Here is a 24,935-nt window from a genome sequence, read left to right as displayed (position 1 = left end):
TTTAATTCTATGGCCCACACGAAGGCACTCTGGGGATTGCTGGTGGCTCCCAGGCCACAGTTTGAGAGATCCATTGTGCTCCGCAAATACAACTGGAGACTGTCACTCGTCTTTTAAATAGCCAGCTAATAAGTTAATCAAGTGGAGGGTTAGGAGCCCAAGTATCCAGCGTTCCAGGCCAGTCCACTGTCATTCGAGCTAAGGGAATGGCTCCAAGCACTCTTGCCAAGAGAGGTTCTTCGATTTCAGTCCCAGCCAGGCAGGGCACTTCACACGCTTGAGAGCTGCGGTGACAAGCTGAGCCTCACGGACGGTTTCCTATCAGTTGCAGAGAAAGATTTGTTTTTTTTTTTAATGAAGTCCTGTCTCCGTTTAACTGTTCTTTCAGCGCTGCGACTGCCGGGTCCTAGAGGCACTTTGTGTTCCAGGGTTTTGATTGTACTCTGCGGCCTCTCGAAGCCAGGATCAGATCTGCCTTCCCGCGATGTTCTGGGCGTGGTCCCAGATGACACCACCAGATTCCGCTTTAGAGCCCCTCTGTCCAAGAGAAGCTGCTGTGGCTACTCCCTAATCCGTAACTTTAGAGCATCGTCGCGTTTAAGGCCAAAGGGACGTCAGATCAGCTAATCCGACCTCCTGTGTAGCACAAGCCACCAGCCCCCCCCAACCGCTGAACCCAACTGCAGTGAGCCAGTTAAGGAACCTTGGACCTAGCCTTAGAGAGAGGGAGCGTGGCCCTGTGGTTACGGCACTGGACCAAGAGACAGGAGTTGGGTGAAACTTTTTTCAGTGAACATTTTACGTGCTGAAAAATGCAGTTTCAGGCCACCTCGAAACATTTTGTTTTCAAAACAATACATTTCAACAGAACGTTGCAGCTAGATTTAACCAAAAAACCACCCAATGGGATACAAACATGCTAGACTTAAATGCAATGTTTCATTCAACCCAAAACCATTTTTTTTCTTTTTTGGATTTTTTGTTTTGGTCAAACACAAGCCTGCCTGTGGACCCGGCTTCGTGGCAATTGATTCATTAGCATGAGCACTGAATGGTCCATTGTCTGATAAGATACGAAGCCCAACCTTATGCAATGGCTCCTTCTATGGGAATAATACTGGCCTAGTAAGCTTCCCTGGTCACATGACTCACAGTCTGACCTACCGTCCTTTAGCTTTCTGACCCCCACCCTCTAGGCAACTCTGCCAGCTTTTGGAGCTGGTCTACTGCTGGGTGTTCAGATACAACGATCCAGACACTGGGAGCGTGCTTTCCACTGTGCCAGCTTCTCTAAGCGTCTGCACCATCCAGAAGCAACACAGAATTTGTGGTCAACCAGCATTTCAAACAGACTGCACGCGTCCTGGTGTAATGGACAGGCACTGGCTTTCTAGCAAGGTCCCTATGAACAAAGGCACTGAGAAGAAGGCAGCATGGCCTTGTGACTTGAGCACTGGACGGGGGCTCAGGAGACCTGGATTCTAGTCCTGGCTCTTTGGCTGACTTGCTGGGTGTTGCTTCCTCTCTCTGTGCCTCAGTTTCTCCATCTGTAAAAGGGGCATGTTCATATTGACCTCTTTGTAAAGCCCTTTGAGAACTATGCATACAAAGTGCTACATAAAAGCTGAGAATTTTGTGATGAGACTTTTGCCCGGCAATGGTTTTCTTAAAGCCTCTATGCTAGATTATTTCTCCCAACCTAGTAAGATTTTAGCTGGGTGGTGTGGCTCTTGGCAGTTAAGCATCTGGTATCTCAGTCTCTCTTTATCTGTTAATCGGAACCCAGTCATATGCAGACACTCCTTTATTTTTTTAATCAGCCCAAAGCCCAAGTCAAATATGCTCCGGCATCTGCAACTGACTATCCTGCCAAGGTACCAATGGCCAGCTCTGGGGGAAACATTAGGCACTTGCCCTAGATGCTAGTGATCCTGCTCTCTGCAACATTGCAGTGTTTAATTAATGTCGAGAGAGAGAACCCATGCAGCTCACCAGTGTCACATCAATTAGAGCTGGCAGGGGAGCGGGATCAACTCATCCCTCAGTCGTTAACTCATTCATTCACTCCCTTGGCTGCTCGAAATGGTGGGGACTGAGGGAAGTTGGATGGTTTCCCCTAAATTAATGAGCGGCGAAACATGTAAACGTCAACACTACTTTACTTGTCTTTATGTTCCAGAGTCAACACCCCCCCCTTGGGAGGGATAAGGCAATTCGCACTCCCCAGAGCTGTTGTTTCAGCCTGTCTGTCACATCTCTTCGAGACAGGCACATCTCTCGTGTCAGACAGACAGCACTGCTTCAGGCTCCATGGTGGGAAAGCTCAGCTGTCTTTGCAACTATAAGTTTAGAAGCCTAGGGCCGAAGTCTGGTCTCTCTTACCAGTGTCACTCCAATGACTCCTGATTTATATCAGCCTGAGCAAGATCAGAATCAGGCATCCTTTGAAAAGATAGTAAATGATGGAGCCACTAGCAAAGTGCTGGAGCAGTGAACTACTGCCCGCTGGGTGAATGATTCCTGAAGGGTTAATTGTTTTAATCCGAGGGATGTGCATGGAAAACCTCAACAAAGTGCATGCAGGAATTTAACAAAGCAAAAGAAAAAGAAAGTTTGCAGCACCCAGAGAGGATAAAAGCATCATGAAAGAGGGGGAAGGGGAAGAGAAAGGAAAGAGGAACCACTTACTCTCCACATAAAAGACTCCTACTTTGTCAGAGTCAGACATAGGAATGTAGAGAACCATTTCATACCCAGCTGGCAGTCTTTGGGGGCCTTCAGTTCTCAAAATCATCCGAGACATGTCCTGCAGATCTGGGGGTAAAAAACAACAGCAAAGGCAGATGAAGGCAGGACACTGGATACAACACCAGCAGCACTGACATTTCCAGGGTTATTAAAGTTATCGACTAACAACTGCGGGTGGGAAATTAATGATACACAAACATATGGAGATGGGTGTACGGGTCAGACTGCACAAATCAGAGCGCCTTCTGTAGGTGATCCATGAGACGGACAATGGCAAAGGGCAGTGGCAGACACCCAACGATTGCTTCTATGCAGATGACTTTGGAGAGTCAGAAGGCGATCACAGCAGTGCTGCTCTGTTACGCATGAGGAAGCACCTCCGGGGCTCCCTCTGCATGCATCTGATCCTTGACTTGGAGACACACGGTCACACACACCCAACCGTCCCACTGCCAAGCCCCAACACAAGGGATGAGAAGCACTCGGAGGCAGAACAATCATTAGCCTGGACAACAGCTCCATGGCCTGGGTGTCATCATTCAGCCTTTCTGATGCACACAGCTGGCAGTAATCAGAGAGCACCTGCCATTTGCTCTATCACAGAGAAGCCTGCTGTACAGTAGAACAAAACCAGCAACCTCTGTCCAGTGTAACCAGGCACAAGGGAGTGGTAGGTCACCATGTGCGCTACAGTGGTTGCTAGGAAGCCTGGGCTCTCTCTCTTGATTACACCATCCCATTATTAGTGGAGTAAGTGAGTTGCAGTTGCTCTTCACAAGTTCTCTGGTTGCTGTGCAGGCGAGATGCTGCCCTGGTGTTACTGGCCTGTGAATCTCCGTGTATGTTGGAGAACCAACCTCGACTCTGGCAGAGGTTTAGAACGGAGGATTGAGCTCTGTGTGTGCAGACTCTCCCTGGGCTCGGAAAGTCCAGCTACGTTCTTCCCCTTTTCTCACATCATCATGTGACAAACTCCACAGGCCAAATTCTGCCCACAGTGTAACCTCCCTGGTCCTCCGGATCTGCCCTCTTACTCCTATGCAACCTCACCGAGGCAACCGGTTCACAAAGATGTAACAAACAAGAAGGGAATTTGGTTCTGCCATTGAAATAAGAAGGATGAAATTCAGCAAGGACAAATGTAAAGTGCTCCACTTAGGAAGGAACAATCAGTTGCACACGTACAAAACGGGAAATGACTGCCTAAAAACGAGTACTGCAGAAAGGGATCTAGGGGTCATAGTGGATCACAAGCGAAATATGAGTTAACAGTGTAACAGTATTGCAAAATAAAGCAAACATCATTCTGGGATGTGTTAGCAGGAGTGTTGTAAGCAAGACCCAAGAAGTAATTCTTCCACTCTATTCTGCACTGATTAGGCTTCAACTGGAGTATTGTGTCCAGTTCTGGGTGTCACATTTCAAGAAAGATGTGGACAAATTGGAGAAAGTCCAGAGAAGAGCAACAAAAACGACTAAAGGACTGGAAAACAGGGAAGATTGAAAAAATTGTTTAGTCTGGAGAAGAGAAGACAGAGAGGGGAACGTGATCACAGTTTTCAACTACATAAAAGGTTGTTACAAGGAGGAGGGAGAAAAATTGTTCTTTTTAACCTCTGAGGATTGGACAAGAAGCAATGGGGTTAAATTGCAGGAAGGGTGGGTTAGGTTGGACATGAGGAAAAACTTCCTAACTGTCAGGGTAGTTAAGCACCAGAATAAATTGCCTAGGGAGGTTGTGGAATCTCCATCACAGGAGATTTATAAGAGTGGGTTGGACAGACACCTGTCAAGGAAGATCTAGATAATACTTAGTCCTGCCATACGTGCAGGTGACTGGACTGGAGGAGGATCAAATTTGGCCCAAAATGCTGGCTTAGTGTTTAGAAACTTTAAAAAAAATTAAATTATATCATATTAGAAACAGTGTGGGGTTTTAATGAGTAACCTGTTCCTTTGCAGTTTTTTGCAGCTTAAACACGGCAGCCTGGTGCCAGTGCATGAGAACCTTAACAGTGAAAGTGACTAGAGAGTGAAACGGACTATTTTCATCATCCGTGCAAAGGTGACAGCAGCATGAAAAGTGAAAGGTAAATTAGATTTTAAAAAATACTCTTTGGTTTAGTAACCTGTGTTTTTATTAGCAACATAGAAGAGGAAATTTAAAAACAAACCCACACTCCCCAAAGAGTTTTAACCTGACTGTGAGTCATAAGGACAGGGGCTCTGCTGATACCTTCTTTGCTGAATATTTTTTCATCGTCGCAATCCAGTGCAGAGATCAAAGGGTTGTCCTTGTCGCAGTTCACCAGCAGGACGGCTCCTTGCCCATCTGGGCCCCACGTCCAGGCTGCCTGAAAATAGAACACCCTGGCTTACTCTGTGTGTGTTCCCATGCCTCCCTTTAGTGATTAACCCCCGTGATCGCTACGCAAAGAAAAGAATAATTCCTTTAGCTCCAGGGGTTAGAGGCCTGTGGCTTTCAGAGCTTGAGGTTGTGCGCTCAGTCCCCACTGATAAGAACAGTGTCTGCACCCATGCAACCTCAGTTTGTTCCAAACAAATTGAAGGCCACTTTTAGTATGAGCGTCTCCAAAAACCCATAGCAGCCTAGGTGAGCAGAGAAATGCTCTCCTCCACCTTTCCCAGCACTTGTCCCGTTTCCTAATGATCATCAGACAATCTATCTTTATCATCTCTTCCAGTCCTAAACTGCTTTGCGGTGATGGAAAAGACTGGGGAAGGAGGGGGAAATCTCTGTCTAATGAAAGGATGTGCCCACAGAACAAGTTGGAGAACTACACATACGTTGCACTGAGACTGCAAGGAGGCATTTGCATAGGAAGAATGTGATGCTTTTTGAACCCAAGACTGAGTGACGTGATAGCACCATGCGGAGGCCTTCTCACAGTGGAGAGAGAACCAGACCCTGATGAGAATGATCAGGAAATGCATTTGGCTTGCTGCCTTGGTTGCACTATACTTGTTCTGCCAGAACATGTACATTGTGATGGTGACGTGTGTGTGAGCAGATAGTCATGTGAGATGGACGGGGGATAAAAAGACAGAGAGAGAGAGGGACGTTATTCCTCTGCTCTCGATTTGTTTTAACAGGTGGCTATGGAAACATTTTCCTGGGGCGTCGTGGCTTCTTCTCAAGTCTCTGACACTCACTATGCCATGACTTCGAGACAGGGGCTGCAAACAACCTTCTGTGAAGGGAGCTGTACTTAGATATTATGGTGAAGCATACATTAGAAATGAGGAGCGACAATGGATTGTTTTTCCTGTTATGAACCATCCCCCCGCCCATCCTCCTGGTCCTCTATTGCTTCATTCTCGAGATGCAGCATTCTACAGACCACCGCATAGACTTCTGCAGATCATAGACTTTTTTTAAAAATAGAGATACCTATGCTTTATAGAGTGCTGTGTTTTAACAGAGAGGGTTCGGTAACCCCTTACTTAAATACTAGAGACAGACCAGAACCAAAAGTCCATGATTCAAACACCATTGGACTTTCATGTGTCCAAAATCTAAATCCAGCTTCTGCAGTGGAAGCCCACATCTGATCACCACCTGGCGAGAACTGTAGCACTGCAGAGACATTGACCACGGGTGTAATTTCACGAACAACAGGCTGGACAACTGCTGCGGCAGATCAGTAACTCCGCAGGGGAGGTCGGAGGCATGTGAGAGGTGGGAATTAGGCAGTGGAGGGCAGGGGTCCCTGTGGATACAGAATGTCCCAGTCTTTTCCCAAGGAGCTAAAAGTATTTATTTGAGGTGAATACCTCGCCCAGCTCCAGCTGACCCAAGCAGCCCTGGTTTACATAGCGACGGTGAAAGCTATCCTTTCACTGCGGGCTCTGCAGGTAGGTGCTGCTCAGCAGGACATGGAGGTGTAACTTACTCCAGCTCGCTGCTCTTTGGATCCTTTCCCAGGAATTAAGGTGTATGGATATCAAGTGGGTGCAGCTCCCCGCTACCGTCTATGAGGCTGGTGAGCCGCCTCTTCTCAGAATCAGCCTTCCAGTTCCATTCGGATGGCTAATACTGCATCACGATAGATTACGTGATGTGAAGTGCACCATCAAAGGAAGATACAGGAGTTATATGGAGTAGAGGAAAGTGTCAAGTTCTTGACTTTGCAGGTGACATTTCTCTGTTGGACACAGATGAGGATGCCCTGAAAAAGACCTCGTCAATTGCAAATGTGAGGCCACCCACGTAGGATTAAGAATCAGCCAAAATAAAATCAAAGTGGTGATCATTAAAGGCAGAGTTAGCAATGATGGTATATATGTGATTGATAGTGTAGAATATGGCATGGCGAATGAGTTTGCATATCTTGGAAACCCACTCCATGTGGATGGCCAACTCCATAAAGAGATGGAAGCAAGAATTGCAAAGGAAAATGGTGCTTTTTTGAGACTGTCAAATATTTGGAAAAATAAGGAGATTCCCACAAGAAGCAAGATAAAGTTATACAATGTCATGGTGATACCCACACTGTGATATGCGTCTGAAACTTAGAAATACTAGAAGTCCACAACAGGAAACCTAGCTCATTCCATCAGAGATACTTGCAGAGAATACGTGGTATCTGCTGGTGGGATAAAGTAACTACCGCTGCTGTGTTACAGAGTGGCCAACGAATCGAAGAGACAATGATCTGAGAAAGAAGGTGGAAGTGGCGTGGGCATGTTGTACAGATTTAAAAAAAACCCAGATTCCTAGATAAACCCTACTGGATACCACTTGGTGGAAGATGGAAAAGCAGAGGACAATAGATGACATGTAAAAAACCATTGAGAAAGATATTGCTGTCATGGAAACACAATAACCGAGCAAGAAATGTGCCACCAGACAGATGGAGGTGGAAATACTGGCATGCCTCATGTGTCAATGCGTGAGAGCATCTAATCTACCCTAATCTATCCCTTGCAGAGGCGTCCAAATGTATTATGACACAGGATACATCTCCCCCTCAGCCACATTTGTTTTGCGGCGCCTGGAAGCCAGCTCTGTATAGGGGTGCAGCCACTCACGGGCTATGTCAGAGGCGTTGTGTTCCACATCAGATGCTATTACTCAGCTTCTCTCTAAGTCTGCCACCCCCATCTTCCTGTGGGGAAGAACAATTAACCGAAGCCACTATTTAAAGCTTGCATCAGATGACTGTGATGGACTGCGTAAAGCTGTACGTGGGCACCATTGGCCAAACACAGATTCTAAGGGACGGAAAGCCACACGTTCATCAAACAGTGATTTCATTCCAGGCCCCATGCCTGGGCCGAGGAGTCACATTTCGCAAAGTGCCTTAAGAGGCCAGGAACACGGGGATCTTTTAAAAAACTGAAGGTGGGAAGGCCTGGCAGCGTCTGCAGCACCCTGTGCCTCGCCTGGTTCTGTTAGCACGATGGAAACAAAGGCAAAGTTACCTTCCTTGGGTTGTTCTTTTCGACCACTCCATCACGATCTGCATCAACGTCAAGAGAGATCCCTAGAAATACAACACATCGGGTCAGGTCACTGCTCACGTCAGGGCAAGCCCTGAGACACACGTTCCAAATAAGAATTGAGGGCGGGTGCAGGGGGGCAGAAGAGGCAATAAAAAAAACTGCATGGAACTCAACATACAATGAACGTAGCTAACCCATTTTATAGAGTCACTGAATGTAAGGCCAGAAGGGACCGCTGTGATCACCTAGTCTGCCCTTCTGTATAACACAGGCCAGGGAACGGCCCTAAAATTATTCCCAGAGCAGATCTTTTAGAAAAAACAGCCCATCTCGCTCTAAAAATTGTCAGTGATGGAGAATCCACCGCCACCTTTGGTAAATTGTTCTGCTGAGCTTCTCCAGTCCTTCAGTCACTCTCATGCCTTTCCACTACACCCGCCCTAATTCATCCACATCCTTCTTGAACTGTGGACATTCCTTCTGAATCAGCTGGAAAGCAAGTGATTTCATCCCTGCGAATTGGATAGCTGCAAAAATCGGCTCTCCCCCGGCGAAGGGAGACCAAGTTTGCGTCAGCAGCAGGCGGGGAGGGAGACCCCCCACCTGCCTTCATTCAGAGGAACAATCTCACCTGGGTTTCGGAGCACAGTTCATTAAAAGCAGCCACACTTAAGCTGCAGGTGTGCCCAGTATTGGCATCACATTATCAGGCAGGAGAGGCTGGCAAATTCCCTTGCTGCTCCTTGGCTCAGTAGCACCGTGGGGAGCGGGAGAGATTGGGGAGGCGACGCTCAGAGTGACCAGAGCCGATATATCAGCATCGCCTCTTGAAAGGATGGAGTGCAGAGCCCTATGCAACGTGATGCAGACAGGGCCTCATCCAGCCCCCTCCCAGAATCTGGCCAAGTCTCACTGCCTCCTAACGGCCTGCTGGAGACTCCACAGTGATAGCTGCATTAGGTGAGCTGGGAGCAGCTGCTGTGTACCTGCCGAGCAGAGGGAGGGCGAGATGGGAATTCAGGGGCTGATGTGCCACTGATTTTGCTCCTTATGGAAGCATTTACACCTGTGCAAGTGGCGTGCATGCTGCACAGGTGCAAGTGACACCTTGACATGCAAGGGTGATGGAGAAGAGTGGTCCAGTGGCACCAGCCCTGTGGCTGGAGGACAGTGATTTGCTGGGACTGGCAGGGCTGGAGGGCAGGGATGTGTGTATGATGCAGGGGCCCTGGAATCACACAGATCTTAATGATGCTTTACATTTCTCTTGCTCTATTCATCTGAAGATCTCAGAGGGCTTCATAATGAAATTAGCTTCACTGCCCCCCTTGTGAGATGGGTATTACTATGCTTATTGGCCAAATGGGGAAACCGAGGCACAGAGAGGTAAATTGCCTTGCCCAAGGTCATGCTGGAATACCATCCCAGCTCCTGACTCCCATGTCTGTGCCTAGAGAACAAGCCCAGCTGTCGTCCCCTAATCATCGCGGATAGCTCTTCCGTAGCACTTTCCATCTGTAGAGCTCAAAGCACTTTAGAAAGTAGGTCAATATCATTATCCCCCTTTTACAGATGAGGAGACTGAGGCACAGAGAGGAGAAGTGACCTGCCCACGGTCACCCAGCAGTTTAATGGAAGAGCTGGGGGATAGAATCCAGTTCTCCGGACTCCCAGTCCAGTGTTCTATCCCCTAGGCCATACTGCCCCCTGCAAACTGCAGCTGGGAACATCCCTCACTGGAGCCCGATGCAGGCCTCCTCCTTTGTGGCTGCCCTGCTGAACGGCAGATTTTCAAAAGGAACCCACAGCTCAGTGAACAAAAATAACACCAGCGCGGTCACGTGCTCTGCCAGGGGGTTAGGCAGATTAATGGGAAATGTCACAAGGATTGTGTTCACCAGGCACAGGGAACTTGAGCGAAGCACAAGAGACTAGGGAGCAATTGGCTCTTCTCTCCCCCTCATCACCTTTCAGTCCTGGTTCTCCCGGAGCTCTCCCTCGGGTGCTGCCCAGTAGCCAGATTCGGTCTAGGCTGTAATCATTTCCGGAAGGCCTGCTCCAACAGAGCATGGGATAAGGAGCCAGGACTCCTGCGTTCCACTCCCAGATTGAGGCGCGTGCACGGTTCAGTGGCTACAGCAGGGGAGTGGGTGTCAGGGCGCCCGCATTCTGCTGTGTGACCTGGGGTAAGCTACCGCCCCTTCCGTGCCTCAGTTTCCCCATCTGTAAAATGAGACTGATACTCATCTTTGTAACGTGCCCAGCCTTTGTAGCACCTTTTATGCAAGCTCTGTGAAGTGCAGTTAATAAGCGTGGGAGCTAGCTGAGGTAGGAAGGGCTTCAGTTGTCTCATCCTTTCTTCCGCCCCCTCCCGCAAAATGATTTCACTCCTCCACGCTGCACGTGTGCCTTGGATTGCTACAGTTCTCCCCTGTTGCTAGTGAGCCTGCAGGTGCCACAGTGACAGCTGAGCGAATAACTGATTTCTCAAGTTGGTGGCCAAACTGAAAAAAGCCAGGGGGAAAGAAAAAGTTCAGCTAGTTTCAAAGCGGAAAGGGTTTTTTTCCTGTTCTTCCTTCCTGAAGGAGAAAACTGAAACATTTTGTGCACGCTGAATGAAATGTTTCAAATGGCCTTTTGAAGGGATATTTTAACAATAAAATAGCAAAATGGTTCATTTTGGAAATGTCGAAATGAAACGCTGCAGGCAGTGGTGGGGTGGTCGGGTTGGTCCCAGGGTATTAGAGAGACCAGGCGGGTGAGGGAATATCTTTTATTGGACCAACTTCTGTTGGTGAGAGAGACAAACTTTCCTGCTTACACTGGGAAACGTTGACATGTCTGAAAGGAAAATACAGGGCTGGGGTTTTGGGCCAGAACTATTTCCAAATTTGACCCCATTTATGAACTGTTTTAGGGCCTTGAAAGATGCATTTTTTGACCCTATTTACTATTTGCCCAAAAGATTTCACTCCGCTTTCGGCACAGCAGAAGCACTCAGCTACAAGGCAAGAGGTACAAAGGCCTGGACAGACAGAACAAGGAGAGGTGAGATTTTGGTCCAGAGGTGCAGCTTCCAGTTTCCAAAGTGCGGTCTCCTTCAGGGGCTTGTGCTGGAGAACCCAGATCTCTTGCTTCATACTGTACAGTGCTGGCCCTAAACCAAACCAGCTGGGGCAGGAGGGAGGCATTACTCCTCCAATGTGCACAGAAACTGAAGCCGGGAGAAAATATTTAAAGGCATGTGGTGTTGACCCCAACAGAGAAGTGAAACTTCTCGAAACCGCCCGCCGGGTGTTCAGAGTTCTAACAGACACACGTTCGGTTAAACCCAGCGCTTGTCTCAGGGCCAATTATTTCCCATGCCGACATTCTTGTTTTCAGCTAGGGATGTGTGCGCACACAGCTGTGTTCATGTTTAATAATTAATATAAAATCCAATAAAGAAACGCATGAGGCACAATTAAGGTTCACACGCAGAGGCTTTATCAAACTATCGGGGTTGGAAACCAGCAATCCCCGCTAACACGACTATCCTTTTTCACTCACATAGCACCACGCAGGCACATGGCCCGTCACAGAAATGGAGGCACGGTAGGATACTCTACAGAAAATATTGGTGACATTATATGGCACTATCACCTCCCCTCCTCCATGTCCTGGTCATGCATAGTGCTGCACAGTGAAAAAAATCACTGACATGGAGTCCTAGGATCCCGCCACAAACCCGAAAAGACACTTTTACCCCCACCCAATATGGAATCTTTGCAAGGCATTCCTAAAACAGCTTCCCAACCACCACCTGAAACATTAAAACTCATGAATCTGGTCCCCATGGATAGAAAGACTCTCACTGAGGGTACGTCTACACGGCAGAGTGAAGTAGATTTATTTTCAATTGACTTTCATCCGCCAAGTTCTAGAAGTTGCAGGAGCACGATCACACCATGCTCATTGCGTTGGGGGATTGTGTCCCCCTAGCCGCGCTGGGGTCGACAATCAGAGCAATGCACCGGGGGTAGATATCCCACAGTGCAACTATCTGCAGAGGCTTTTGGGAAGGTTGTTGTCCTCATGATGCAACGTTCTCCCTCCCTCTCCTTTCTCATCCCAAACAAACAGCAATAGGACCTGATCCTGACTGGGCCTTGTAAGCGCTACCCCATTACAAATACCAGAGCCCATATCTGTTAGCAGATCAAACTGCAGATCATGAATGTTAGCCACTTTCCCTGTATGTTGCATTAGTTTTTGGAGTCAAATCGATCACGGTAATAATTGCCTCTAGGTTTTATTCTGTATTAGCAGAAGTATTCAATGCATTTTTTTTCTATATAGGCAAATGGATTTGGGCTAATCATAATATTCTGCTCCTATGGAGTGACAGCTCCAAATTTCTTCATGAAGGCCGCAGTGCCTCCCACACCCCTTCAGTTTGCCCTCTGCCCCTCCATCCAAAATCACTTCTTCTCCACCAGTCCCCTTCTGCACACATGCTTTGATGAAGTCATTTTCCCGTTGCTGCATGGTATCAGAGAGAAGGCTCCAGTATATCAGGTTTCCAGACATTTCGAGACATCATGTGAAACAATTCTGTCGCCGCGTAAGCTGTTTTGCTGCTAAGGCGACAGTAGAAACAACTTGGGCAGCTGTGGTTACTTTCGAATTAATTTTACAAGAGAAAAAGAGCTTACAGGCCTAGCGCCAAAAGCAGCAGAGCCTCAGCTGAAGATGAAGACAAACCACACACAATGTTTCCTCAGTATGAGCGCTGCACAAACCAGATGCTGTGGGCTAGGTTCGGATTTGCATTTTGCAGGTGTAAATCAGGAGCAAATCAACTGCAGCTACAATGGTGTCAAACGGAATTACATTGGTGCGACAGATCACACTCCTCCTCACCCTTGTACCTTTCTGATAACCCTATGGTGCTATGATTCTATGATCCAAACCTGGATCCATATCTGTATCCCTTACCTCTATAACAAGATGAGCAAAGTCCCTTGCCATCCCAATGCACTTCAGGATTTTGGAAATCTGACTGAAATTCTACAGATTTAACCTGTCTCCAGTTAGTAGCAGACAGGTAAGCAAAGCATTTGCACAGTACTTCAGGGCTTCCCAATGTCCAGACAGCTCCCAGCATGGAGAATGACTATGTATCAATGCAGAGACAAACCCCGGTATAAGATTCAGCTTCAGACAAAGATAAAAATACCAAGAACAGCAAATATGGGCAAATATAGATTTAAATGGGCTAGAGTTTTAAATCTCTTCCTGCCCTTGCTAAGACCAACACCAGCAGTAATTGTCTCCACATCTGTATCTGTGGGTCATGTGAGCCTTTGTATATTTCTCAGACAAAACTAGAGGGGTGGAGGAAAAATGCACCAATGTAAGTGCCTCTGTTGCTAAGAATTTTCCATCTCAGATGCTTTGTTGACTGGAAAGGCAGGTGCCATGCAGTGACCCAGCAGGAGGTCAGAGCAAAATTCACAATGGGCCCTGGCCACATTACTGCCTGCAGCTGACTATCAAGACCACTCACTTCACAATTTCATCTCAAAGACACATCAAAAACAGCGGCTAAAATTGAGATGCCCCATTTCTGAAATAGCCATGTCTCTCAGACAGTACATCAGCCACAAGCGTTCTAAGGAACAGCGGCCACAGGTAACGCAGGATTATATTTTGGATCAGTGGTGCATTGCCTGGCAGATCAACCCACTCAGATCTGCGTTGCCTGGTCTCCCTGGAGCAGCTCCCACATGCCCCTCAGACCAGCCATGTGAACCAAAGCATCCTTCTTCGTTACAACAGGATGCGTTGAGATCACGGGCAGTGACTTACAGGTTTATCGTTGGGGCTTCTTCAGCGCCCTGTTCGAGCGCAAGAACAAAGAGCGGACTGCGCTCGTTTTCATCTCGATGAGGGGTGGACAGGCATGATGTCGCCGGACGCTGCTGCTGTGACAGGGTGGCTACGTCACATACCCAACATCTAATTCCTGGTTTGTGCTGCCAGAAGCCACATGCTAGAAGACAACCCAGTGGCAAAGGTGGGGATAGAACTAAGGGCTCCGGGCTCCCATGGCTGTGCCTCAGCCACCAGGCCACATGGTTCCTCCTCAGCGCACAGACTGGGCACCCGGCTGGTTTGCTGAGCCCAGCAGCCTGAAGAAGCCAGAAGCTGCTGCACTGTGACTCATGTCCAGATCAGCATGGGAACTCCTTGCAGGTGACGCATACAGCCATCGCTTTAGCTACAAGGGGGAAGGATTTTTTCAGCATTGCTAGATTTGCTTTGGCTTTGCCGGTTCCTGCCCAAAGCTGGACAAGCGGTTTATTTCAGCCCAAGGTTCCCAGGTCTAAGCGGATTCCTGTAAGCACCTCACAGAAGCTCTATTAAATTGTAACACTGACGAGATACAAGATTATAGGCTTTGATCTGCCACCAAAGCACTTGCACTTACCAATGCCCGTCAGGAAGACGCCAGCTTGGTCTATGGGAGGCCCTCCATCGTCGCCATAATAGATAACCGTTACCTGGAAACACACAACACGGGCGAGTGAGGGAGAGGAGCGGGCAGCACAGGGCATGGCAATTTGCACCCAGTCGCTGGAGCGCGACACAGTGCTACATCCTTTGTGCAGCTCTCCCAGGGCACTTTTCCGCCCCAGGGCTAGAGCGCCTGTCCCTGCCTGTGGCTTGGTTCTGTCCCTGCCCGGGGCTGCTGCCCCTGCTTCTCTCCAGCCAATTTTGCTCCCTTCTAATCCATCCAAACTGCTGCTGCCTCGGTGTCTAATTCAAGCGGCTCCTCCTCCCCTGTGGTCTCACCTCTTCCCACTCCAGTCCTAGTTTGGGATCCTTCTCCCGCTCAACTCAATGCTTCTCCCAGGCCACCCCTATGCCTGGGACATCCTAGCAACCCAAGCACTTGCATCCTGCCATCACGCACGGCTCCCCAACTGCCTAACGGGAACTGTCCCAAGAGAGCTTTACCCCTGAAGATAACACACTGCACTGGTTCGGGTTAAATGCATCTCCAGCTCACCCACAGCTGCATTCTGCAGCCCTGACTCCGTTCCATGGCCTCTATGGACATTGTGCCTGGCGGAGGGCTATGGGGAAGATTTGTCCCCAGGGCACCATGTGTCTGAATGATATCCATCTGTTTGGAGGTTTGAGGCACAAATTGGGGAGAGCGGAAGGACACCCCGGTGCCACTGCACAGCCCAGCCCAGCCGTGAGGGTGGGGATGTCGCTGTGGGAGTGTCCCCCATCTTGGGGCAGCCAGATCAATCTCCAGTGTGGGTTAGAGAAGTTCTGAAGGCTGCTCTAAACTGGGCCCTAGCTGCAACAGCCTGTTACGGGGCCTTGTGCTGCTGGGGAATAGCGAGTACTCAGGAACATACTGGTGGCACCCACTTGTCTCCTCTGGCATTGCCCCTGCACCAGGATGGCTGCAGAGGTTGGGTGTGGAGCTGGGTACGCGGTCTCTGTGCTCTGCTGGGCGTGCAGTGATCAGCGGACAGGCGATGCAGCACACCGTGATTTCCGCTCTGTTGTGCCGGCTCTCAGACAAGGATAAATGCCGCAGTCCTGACCCGTGGCATCCGTGCTCTTCCAAGCACGAGTGCTCCGAAGCAGGGATATGGACACGCACTCAAGAAGGGATTAGTCACCCCGTCAAACCCATATTCACTTCTGAACCGAACGGGATCGGAAGCCAAGCCTGCAGAGCGAAGACAGCCTGTCCCCTCGCCCAGAGCGCTGCTTCTCCCTGGAGCTCTTGCTTGCTCTCGTCAGGGATCAGGCACCAGACTTGGTCGTGGGACTTCAGCGATCTGACGCATAGCCCCTCGAGAAGAAACCCAGCTCGCTTGGAGCCAGCTGCCTGCCTGGTATGTGGCAGCAGCCGCGGCTTAGTGTCTTGTTGCCAAACGAGAGACCCATGTTGAGAGAGAAGGTTTAAGCTATTCAGCAAAATAAAGCCCTTGCAGGCGTTCTCCACTACCCCAGGGAGCAAGGGGACGAGGAAGGAAACCAAATGCTCCCTGCAACAGGGCTGCTTCTTGCTGAGAGAAGCCAAGCGGCCACAAAGCGTGAAGTCTGTGTGCATGAGGAACGGGACTGGGGAGCAGGCTAGGAACAGCTTCCTGACCTGTACGTGAATCAAGAGGTACCTCGGCAAAGGCCAGTGATCTGCTCAGTTTCATGACTTAGCCGGCCTGTGGGAAGCACTGTTTTTAGAGCTGGGGGAAGGTGGATCCAAGCCTGAAAGTGACCCAGACAGACACAGACCAGCAGGGAGACAGAAAGGGTTTGCACTAAGCAAGGTCTCGTCGGTCCTTTTCCTGACGAGGAAGTGGGGTGGGGGTCGATTGTTAAAGAATTAAGTAACAGATGGACTGAAGGGGACGGGAGCAGTCAGAGGCTATGGAGGAAGGACTTTGGCAATAGCAACTTCCCCCAATAAACAGCACCAAGGTGTGTACGCGAGAGGAGGCTGTGGTGGAAGGGTGAGTTTAGGAACGGGTTTGCTGTCGTATCCTGGAGGCTACTTTGCTGGGCTCACTGGGATAGTGTAGTGAGGGGGCGTGACCCCCTCCAAGACTGATGGGGAGGAACCACTCTCCCCCGACTGGTGGGTGGAGCCAGGAGAGCCAAAACTTACCATCCTTACCATTCCTGGTGTGCAACTATCTCCTGCCTCAGTCACAAGATACTTTAACTGCTTCCTCATTGGGTGAGTGAAACCACTTTAAACGAGAGAACGGCCCCAATTCCTAATGAGACTGCAGCCATCCAAGGCTTGTCAGCTCCTAGAATGCCAACCAACTGTGCAGAGTCTCAGGAACGCCCGGCTCCGCCAGTTTTTCATGCTGGACTCTGCACCACCAGTGACCTGAGTGAAGAGCATGGTGAGTGCATGCTGCTGCATCTCCTTGCCCCCGCAGGACCATCCATTGCCCCCTCTATCAGCGGGAGAGGATGTGACAGACTTTGCTATGGCCGGCACAGCAAGGAGCGAGAATTAACACCAGCCTGTACCTACCCATGAAGATCTGTTTCCTCTTAATCCTAGCTCACCCATGGCAAGATGTGCAAGTGTCCCTAACCAGGTCTCATCCCAGCTCCTGTCTCGAGCCAAGGGAGTGCCCGGGACACACGCCTGGCCCTCCCTTTACCTTGTTGTCGTTGGCCTCGGTGCTGGCTTTGTTCATGCTGAGTTTCAGGATTGTCCCCTGATCGAGAGGCCACTGCTTCCCTCCATTTGCGGGGGCCACCTGTGGTTGGTCATCTGCAATGACTTCGACCTGAACCCCGGGCGTGTGCTTCACGCTGAACGACACGGCACCTGCAGGAGCCGCTCTGCAACAGAGAACGGGAAGGGGATCAGTCGGAGGGCTATGGGGAGAAGAATCGGAGATACCTCACTAGCCCTTATCCAGCAGGGCTGACCCCTTACCTTTGGCAAGAGGGAAATATGGCTCAGTGATCACTGCAGAGGTGCATCCAGGGCAGCATTTTCCTACTTAACGACCTGATTTTCAGAGAGGCAGAGCACCCGCTGCGCCCATCACAGAGCTGGCAGGTGCCTATAGCTAAGCACTTAAATCCATATGCAGGCACCTAAAAACAGGGTTCCTAAAGAGGCGCTGAGCACTCCTGAGCTTACATTGAAGTCAACAGAGCAGCCACCGCTCAGCACCACCAAAGATCAGGCCACTCACTAAGGCACCAAAGATTTAGCAGCCCAGTTTTAGGCATCCAAGTTTGAAAATATTGACCAGCACAATCCACGTCTGGCCACGCCAGCATGGCACGTCCCTTCACTTCCCTCGCTGCCCACAGCTCTGGGGAAGCAGGATGCCTTTCTTTGTAGCTAAATTAACCCGCAACTCGTTACCCATCCAGTAAGAAAAGAGTATACTGTGATTGCCTTCCATTGTGCACGTGATGGGAGCAGCGGGCCCAAGCGGCTGGAGTAAGGGGCTAGGAGTCAGAGCCCTATCTCCTATTCCCCACCGTGCCACTGGCTGTGTGAACTTGAAGAAGCCACTTAACCTCTTAGAGCCAGATTTGTAAAGGTAGCTCGATGCCTAACTCCCACTGATTTCAAAGGGTGTATCCGTCAATACGTTTTGTGTGAGTTGATCGACTGGTGGCCCTTCAGGGTTCTAAAGATGATATTTGTGGTCCTCGAGCCAAAAAGCCTGGGAACCATGGCCCCAGACCATCCCAAGTCGAGCCCCCTCTGCTGGGCAGCAGACACATTTGTCAACCCAGCTTATGCCGGTGAATTCTGACACGCAGGAACTCTTCACATGCCCCGCATAGCTGCATCACCCTTCCCATGGCTAAAATAACCCAAGGGCAACACGCTCATGGCAGGGCGATACCGGCAGAGACAGAGTCAGTTGCCTTTTGGCCGAATAAATACAAGATCAAACGTAGCATGTTCGCACTGGGGTAGAGGGGACTGATCTTCCCTCAGCAGGAGGTGTTCCATAACATCAGGGGGTTGCTGGATGTGGTGCCACAATCCATGGAAAAATATCCTACCTTTACTTACGCATAGTTTCATATTTATCATTCCCATGAGTTTGCATTAAGACAGGGTGTCTAGATACCCGAAGTACGTGTGGGTACATGAGAACGACATTGTAAACCTGGGGCTTGTGGACTCATTTCCAAGCCTGCACTGGAGCATCCACACTGGATTGTAGACCTGGGCTTACAATTGCTGGACCCAGGTCTCTCAGCCACACTCATGCCTCCACACTGCATCACGCAGCCCTGCTGGCTCGGGTCTGTGGTTTGAGCTGTGTCCACACTACAAAATGGCAGGGCTTGGACCCGAGTCACAGTGGGACTTGGGCTCTGACCCACTCTCCTCTGTCCGCAGAGCCAGGTCCTGAGTGAGACTGATTTGTGTGTGGACGGACGGGGGGGATTGGACTCAAACCTGAGTCAGAGCCTGAACTTAGTGTGCAGGGCAGACAGACTCCATCTGGCCCCCGTTACTGTAGTATTAGAGGGTCACACTTCCTGAGGTAACTGCACCTCTGACACACACAGGGCCCTGGAGGGCAGCCCGTTTAGGTCTCTGGCCTCCAGCCACCACTGTTCTTGGGGTGGAATCCCATGATCCTCTCCCTCAGACTCGGGCCTTCGGCTGCAGGACCCCAAAACGTGATCACCTCAGCTGATCTGACTTCAGTGCAGCACCTGCCGGCCTGCTCTCTCAGGGCAATGACAAGGCTAGTCAATGACCAGCCAGCTCGCAGGAAGCAAAGTACGTTACGATTCATTCAGAACAAAAATGTGACACAGAAAACCTACGTCAACAACAATAAACTGCTTAGACTCCGGGCTGGCTGAACATATTTCTCCTCCCGCCACCCCTGTTGAGCAGGGCTGGGCTCTTCTACCCATTTTACAGACAGGAAACAGACACACACAGAGACGCAGGGCTAGTCTACACTGAAAACGTACAGCGGCAGAGCTTTCCTGATATAGCTGCACCACTGTAAGCGTGCGTGTGCAGCTGTATTATGTTGACAGCAGAGAGCTCTCCCGCAGACACAGCGGTGTCCACACAAGCACTTATGCTGGCAAAACTTACGTCGCTCAGGGGGGTGTTGTTTTCACACCCCTGAGCGACAAAAGTTTTGCCAACCTAAAGTGCCAGTGTAGACAAGGCCTTGGCGCCCATGGTGACACCGGAAGTCTGTAGCAGAAGTCCCTGGCTGACGCTCTAACAATTGCACCGCCCTGCTCTCTTTCTCTTTCACAAAGACTTGTCATTATCACAGACCTGTTCCAGGTACATCAGAGGACACCATTTTTCCCCAGGTTTTCCCTTTCATTTTCATCCTGTGATGCACTACTATTTACTGTTTGCATTGTGCTAGCATCCTGGAGCCCTGGAAAAAGGATCTGCCTGGGGAATTCCATAGCTGGGCTGGGGCCCCTTGCCACGCCCAGTCCCCACTCCTATGGGCTAGTGCTGGTAGTGGCCCTGCGCTGGTGGATCTGCTTCGGTGTGGGGGAAAAGCAAAAGTTCACAGCAACATATGGAGGGGCTCAAGAAAAGGCCAAAAAAGTCCGAGGCACCACCCTACTTCAGGTGCACCGGGGTAGTAGCTCTGTTGGAGTCCTTCTAGCTGGGTAGCCATGTCAGCCCACCCCATCGAGGGGTTACCCCTGGGGTTCACTGGACTCTTTGCAGAGATGGGGTGGTTTCTGGCATGTGGGATCCTCCTGCTGTTCCAGGAGCCTCTCTAGTTACTCCCTTCTCAGGGCTTCCCCCTTTGGCACCCTGCAGTTTCCTCGTTTTAAAGTCCTCTAGGCGCAGTTATCATGGGCACGTTCCAAAAACTAGCTTGGAACAGAAACGCAGAGACAGTTATGTTAATAAAGCCAACCTAGTGGGACGTGCTGATGAGATTTTGCTCCAGAGCACATGGCCCGTTGCTATGGCACCACGCAGGAGAACAGACACTTGACCTCACAGCAGAACCGGTCGTGTTGTAACCTCTCGCCTGCTTAATAATCCGAGAACCAGCCCACGAAGGTGCATCAAGTAACCGGAAACTCAAAGTTACCAAAGCAATTAATCCTGCGGCTCCTGCCTAGTAACTGGAGCCTCTCGGCTTTCAGATACATTCAGCCCCTGCATTGCAGCAGAGCAAAGGGTGATGCGAGTTTGTCTCCTCAATGACATTGACCCTCCTCTGCCCCCTTTTAATGTCTTACAACAGATCAGACATGGCCAGGGAAGAGGCATGGGCAGCACCACAGAATACACGCTGATGCCCTGCACACCTCTAGGAGGTCAGAGTGATAGACCAGTGATGGGGCTAGGTATCTTGACACCATTTCTTGTGAGTAACGATGCCCTTTTAGGAACATTTTCTGGTTCATTCAGGAGAGGGGCAGGGGACTGGCTCGTGAAGTTGTCCATTAATCCTCAGCAAGTCCTTCAGATCTTCTCAGCAAGATCTGCTGCTGGACAGGTCTCCGCTTGAGGACCTCTCTTTTCAATTTATAACTTCCTGGGGAAATTCAGTCAGTCTTTGTAACAGAGACCAGTCAGGTGCAGATTTCCAGAACCTCTGGCAGAGTCAGAGGCCAGTTAAGCTCAATTCAACAGGACAGGAAGCAGGACAGGTGCTCATAAAGGTGGAACTGCAAAGGGAAGGATTCTTTAGCAGCTTAGGCCTGGTGGACCATGGGGTTTTGCCCCAATTCCAGCCATTAGTGTAGGAATTCTAGTGCCAAGTCTAGTGCAAAGCAGGCCAAGTCACTTTTAACACCAGAGTTTAGTGCCACCAGCACAAACAGAAGCTTTCAGTTTCTGTGCGAGGCGTTGATACCAGTGTCTGGTCGTCAAAGACTAGAATCCAGACAAGCAAGTGCAAGCAAGGAAATGAAAATTGCTGGAAAACCCTGCATGGAGAAATAGCATTTTCCAACATTTGAAGGGTTCCATCCCACTTCAGCACCTTCTTCCCCCTCATTGCTTCCAAAAGCTGAATCTTCTCTTCAGATAAGGCAGTCCTTGTAGCAAGAATCCAAGTCTCCATAAAACAAATCAGTGTAATTTGCCCAAACTCCTATGCACCAAAAACCACAGCACTAACTCTGCACCTACCCTCATTCCTCTTACCTAACCCCTTCCCCCTTTTCACTATTTTGCCTGATTTTTTTAAAAACCTATTTAAAAAAACCAAAGAAACCACCAAACAATTCTCATCCCCACCCAAACAATCTAACATTATAACTACAGGGCCATGACAACGGACATCACATGGTGCCTGAGCTGTGTCATAAACAGCTAGTGTAGGTGAGAGATCGTTATGCCCTGGTGATTTATATGCAAACACACAGTCATGTGCACCAAAAGCCAGCTTTCTGTGATTGTGCATCTACAGAAGCCCTGGGGCAGTGTTTTCTTGAGCCCTGTGAAAGTTTGGAGAGGCGGCTCCAGCTGCTAGCTACTGGCTTATAAATACCAGGGCAGCAGAGGTGCCAAATCCTCAACAAATGGGTTTTTATCATCTTAACAGCGTCGTCACGAGGCCAGAGTCCCTCGGGAATGCTCACCAGGAAAGCCCTCCTGCGCGCTTTCCAAAGGACAGGCTGAGAGTTGGGAGAACGGGTGGAACCGTGTGATGCCCTTCAGGAAGGGGGTGTGTGGACGTTCAAGGTGAATAGGCTACAGAACCTCCAGCAAGCTTAGAAGGAGAGCACGCTGCCTTTCAGAAACTTTCAAAGCAGAGATTATTCTGCTCACACACAAGTAAAAACCTCCTGCAGGTTTTTAAGAACCTGTCTGCTCCTTACTCTCCATTCTGGGCCAAATCCTGCTCTCCTTCCTCACTGGACTAGTCCCATGGAACTTTCTGGAGAAACCCCACCCGCCTGTCTGTACCCACCTGTCCTCAAGTGCCTTCCACATCGATGGTCCGCTCTTGCAGACAAAGACCCTCTTTTTGTTCTGTGTTTGTACAGCACCTAGTGTAACGGGGCCCTGGTCCCCGACTAGGGCTCCGAGGTGCCAGGGTGATACACACAAATAAATAAAGAATAGTTACATTCAGGGGTTTTAGAAGAAAATCCCCACCCCAGGCTATCACTACAGGGAGCTGTAGCATCCACCACATTTTTGTTTTTTTCTTTTTTAAGTCATAACCTCCATTACATTCCTGGGCTATGAAATGGACAAATACTACACAACCCCTGCCAGTTGCACCAGACTGCTGGCACTCAGTGGAGGGGCAGATAGAGATGCAAAAGAGAAGAGAGAAAGGGTAACGCAAATAGTATCATTTTTAGACAGCTGATTGTATTAATTGCTTCTTTGGACTGCCAATCTCCCCGTCAAATCCTGAAATTCATCATGCCCGTTTGACGGCGTGTTTGTAATAATCCCAATAGACATCTGTTGATAGAAACGCCCTCCTCTGACAAACAGCCGATTTTCTCCCGCCGCTGACTCAGCACATCAGATGGAACAGAAACGGAGCAGCAGTGATTCCATTGTGCCTCGTCATGCCAAAAAACGGAAAAAAAAAGTTTCTCTTCTGTGCCAAGTTGCCAGCAGCAGTGGTGCAAGAGGAACCCCTGGGAGTGATTATGCTCCTGCTGCACGGACTGCAGGGGGGGTGAAAGCCATCAGGCTGGATTCTGCTATACCAGGGGTTCTCCAACTGGGGGTCACGAGGTTATTTTGGGAGGGATAATTTTAGGACGAAGTGGGCCAATTTTTGACTGAGGACATCAACACTAAACTATTTCCACTGTCCACACAAAAGGTCTGCAAATCTAACACACTCACAGATTCATTTGGCCAGCGCGGACACGGCTCTGTGCCTCAGTTTCCCCATACATGAAATGGGGAGAATGATATCGAACTCCTTGGTAAAGTGCTTTGAGATCTACTGATGAAAAGCACGAGATAAGAGCTAGAAGCTGCCAGGAGGGGGGTTTTAGTGAACACTTGAAGGACCTTGAGATCCACCAATGGGACACAAAGGCCATCCCTAGATGAAGGAAATTCCCAGCAGGGTAAGTAGCTGCAGTGACTCAACCCCCTCATAGAGACGTGAGGCACTAGCAATAAGAGGTAGGAGGCAGGGGGTTATGCCAGTGTCGCTTGCGTTGGTCACCGGATTACGCTGCCCCACTGCTGTATGCCCTTGCCCAGTGCAGTGTGTTTGTGTTCAAGGCCCCGTCCTGGTTTAATTGTATCCGTGTATTTGCACAGGTGCAGTTAACGTTGCCAAGGTCAAAGTTCTGTGTTTCCTTGTGCCACATGCAGCCAAGGAGTGGCTGGTGTCAGTGTCTTGGAAAGGGAAGCAGAGATTGAGTTCCCTGCAAACAATCCCGCCGAGCAGGGAGGGAAGGCACAGCCAACCAGCGACACCCAAGGGGACGGAGCGCTGTGCAGATGAGGGGGGTGTGGAATGCCAGCAGGCGCCTGCCTCCTCCAGGCTCACTGGGTTGTGATCCTAGGATGCCTTGCTGCTTACATTATACAAGAAAGAACGCGATGCCACTGCCACCGCCCTACGGGCCCAGATCTCAGCCCCCGAGGCATCTCCAGGGCCTCCCACATACAAGAGAAGAGCCCTGTTTTTTGGGTTTTTTTTTTTTCGAGTTGCATCTTACAACACCGAAAGCCAGGAGTCAGCCCCGGGGACGTGGCAGAGTGGGGTCGGGCCCACTCAGGAGCCAACAAACCAACCACTCCACCTTCTGCCCCAGCACACGTAGCAATGAAATCAGAAGCGCAGGAATCCAGGCTGCAGGATCCAATCCGCCGCCTGCGCCAGCTACTCCTGGGGCTGTGTCTGACTGACACCCCTATGGCCCCAGGTGTCACATGCTGGATTTCTAGCCCCCAGGCACCGGTTAAGTGGTGTTTGAGTGAGCAAACTCAGTGAAGGAGACCGCTAAGGTAAGGGAGATGGGTGCAAGGGATGGGCTGGGGAAACCGATAACAAGGCAGATATATGAGGGCTAGGGAGGGGTGGGGGCAGAGGAGATAGCTCCAGCCGTGATGGGTGCAGGAGAGCCGCAGAAAGGGTTACAGAAGAAGGGGCAACGACAAAGGAAAAATAAGGCCGGGCTGCAGAGCGGTGGGGAGGACCGAGGGGTGGGGGAAAGGTGCTTGGGTGCAGCTGGGGAAGGGTGCAGGTGAAGCAGTG

The 24,935-nt window shown here is 50.0% G+C and overlaps 1 protein-coding gene across 1 annotated transcript in view; it reads right to left on the bottom strand.

The window, feature by feature from the left end:
• Positions 1–24,935, bottom strand: part of LOC137166000 (protein-arginine deiminase type-2-like) — a 42,996-nt gene that overhangs the window by 17,805 nt on the left and 256 nt on the right. The window contains exons 2-6 of the mRNA XM_067567570.1: positions 17,406–17,589; positions 14,687–14,759; positions 8,194–8,255; positions 4,985–5,102; positions 2,689–2,814 (exon numbers count right to left, since the gene is read on the bottom strand). Coding sequence (XP_067423671.1) covers positions 2,689–2,814; positions 4,985–5,102; positions 8,194–8,255; positions 14,687–14,759; positions 17,406–17,589 — 563 coding nt within the window. The remainder of the gene's footprint in view (positions 1–2,688; positions 2,815–4,984; positions 5,103–8,193; positions 8,256–14,686; positions 14,760–17,405; positions 17,590–24,935) is intronic.

Source organism: Emydura macquarii, unplaced genomic scaffold, assembly GCF_026122565.2.
Source record: "Emydura macquarii macquarii isolate MOO-44397 ecotype Brisbane River unplaced genomic scaffold, CSIRO-AGI_Emac_v2 contig_2768, whole genome shotgun sequence".
In the NCBI taxonomy this organism is placed as follows: Eukaryota; Metazoa; Chordata; order Testudines; family Chelidae; genus Emydura; species Emydura macquarii.
Note: the sequence above shows the minus strand (reverse complement) of the source record. Positions and strands in the feature narration are given on the sequence as shown.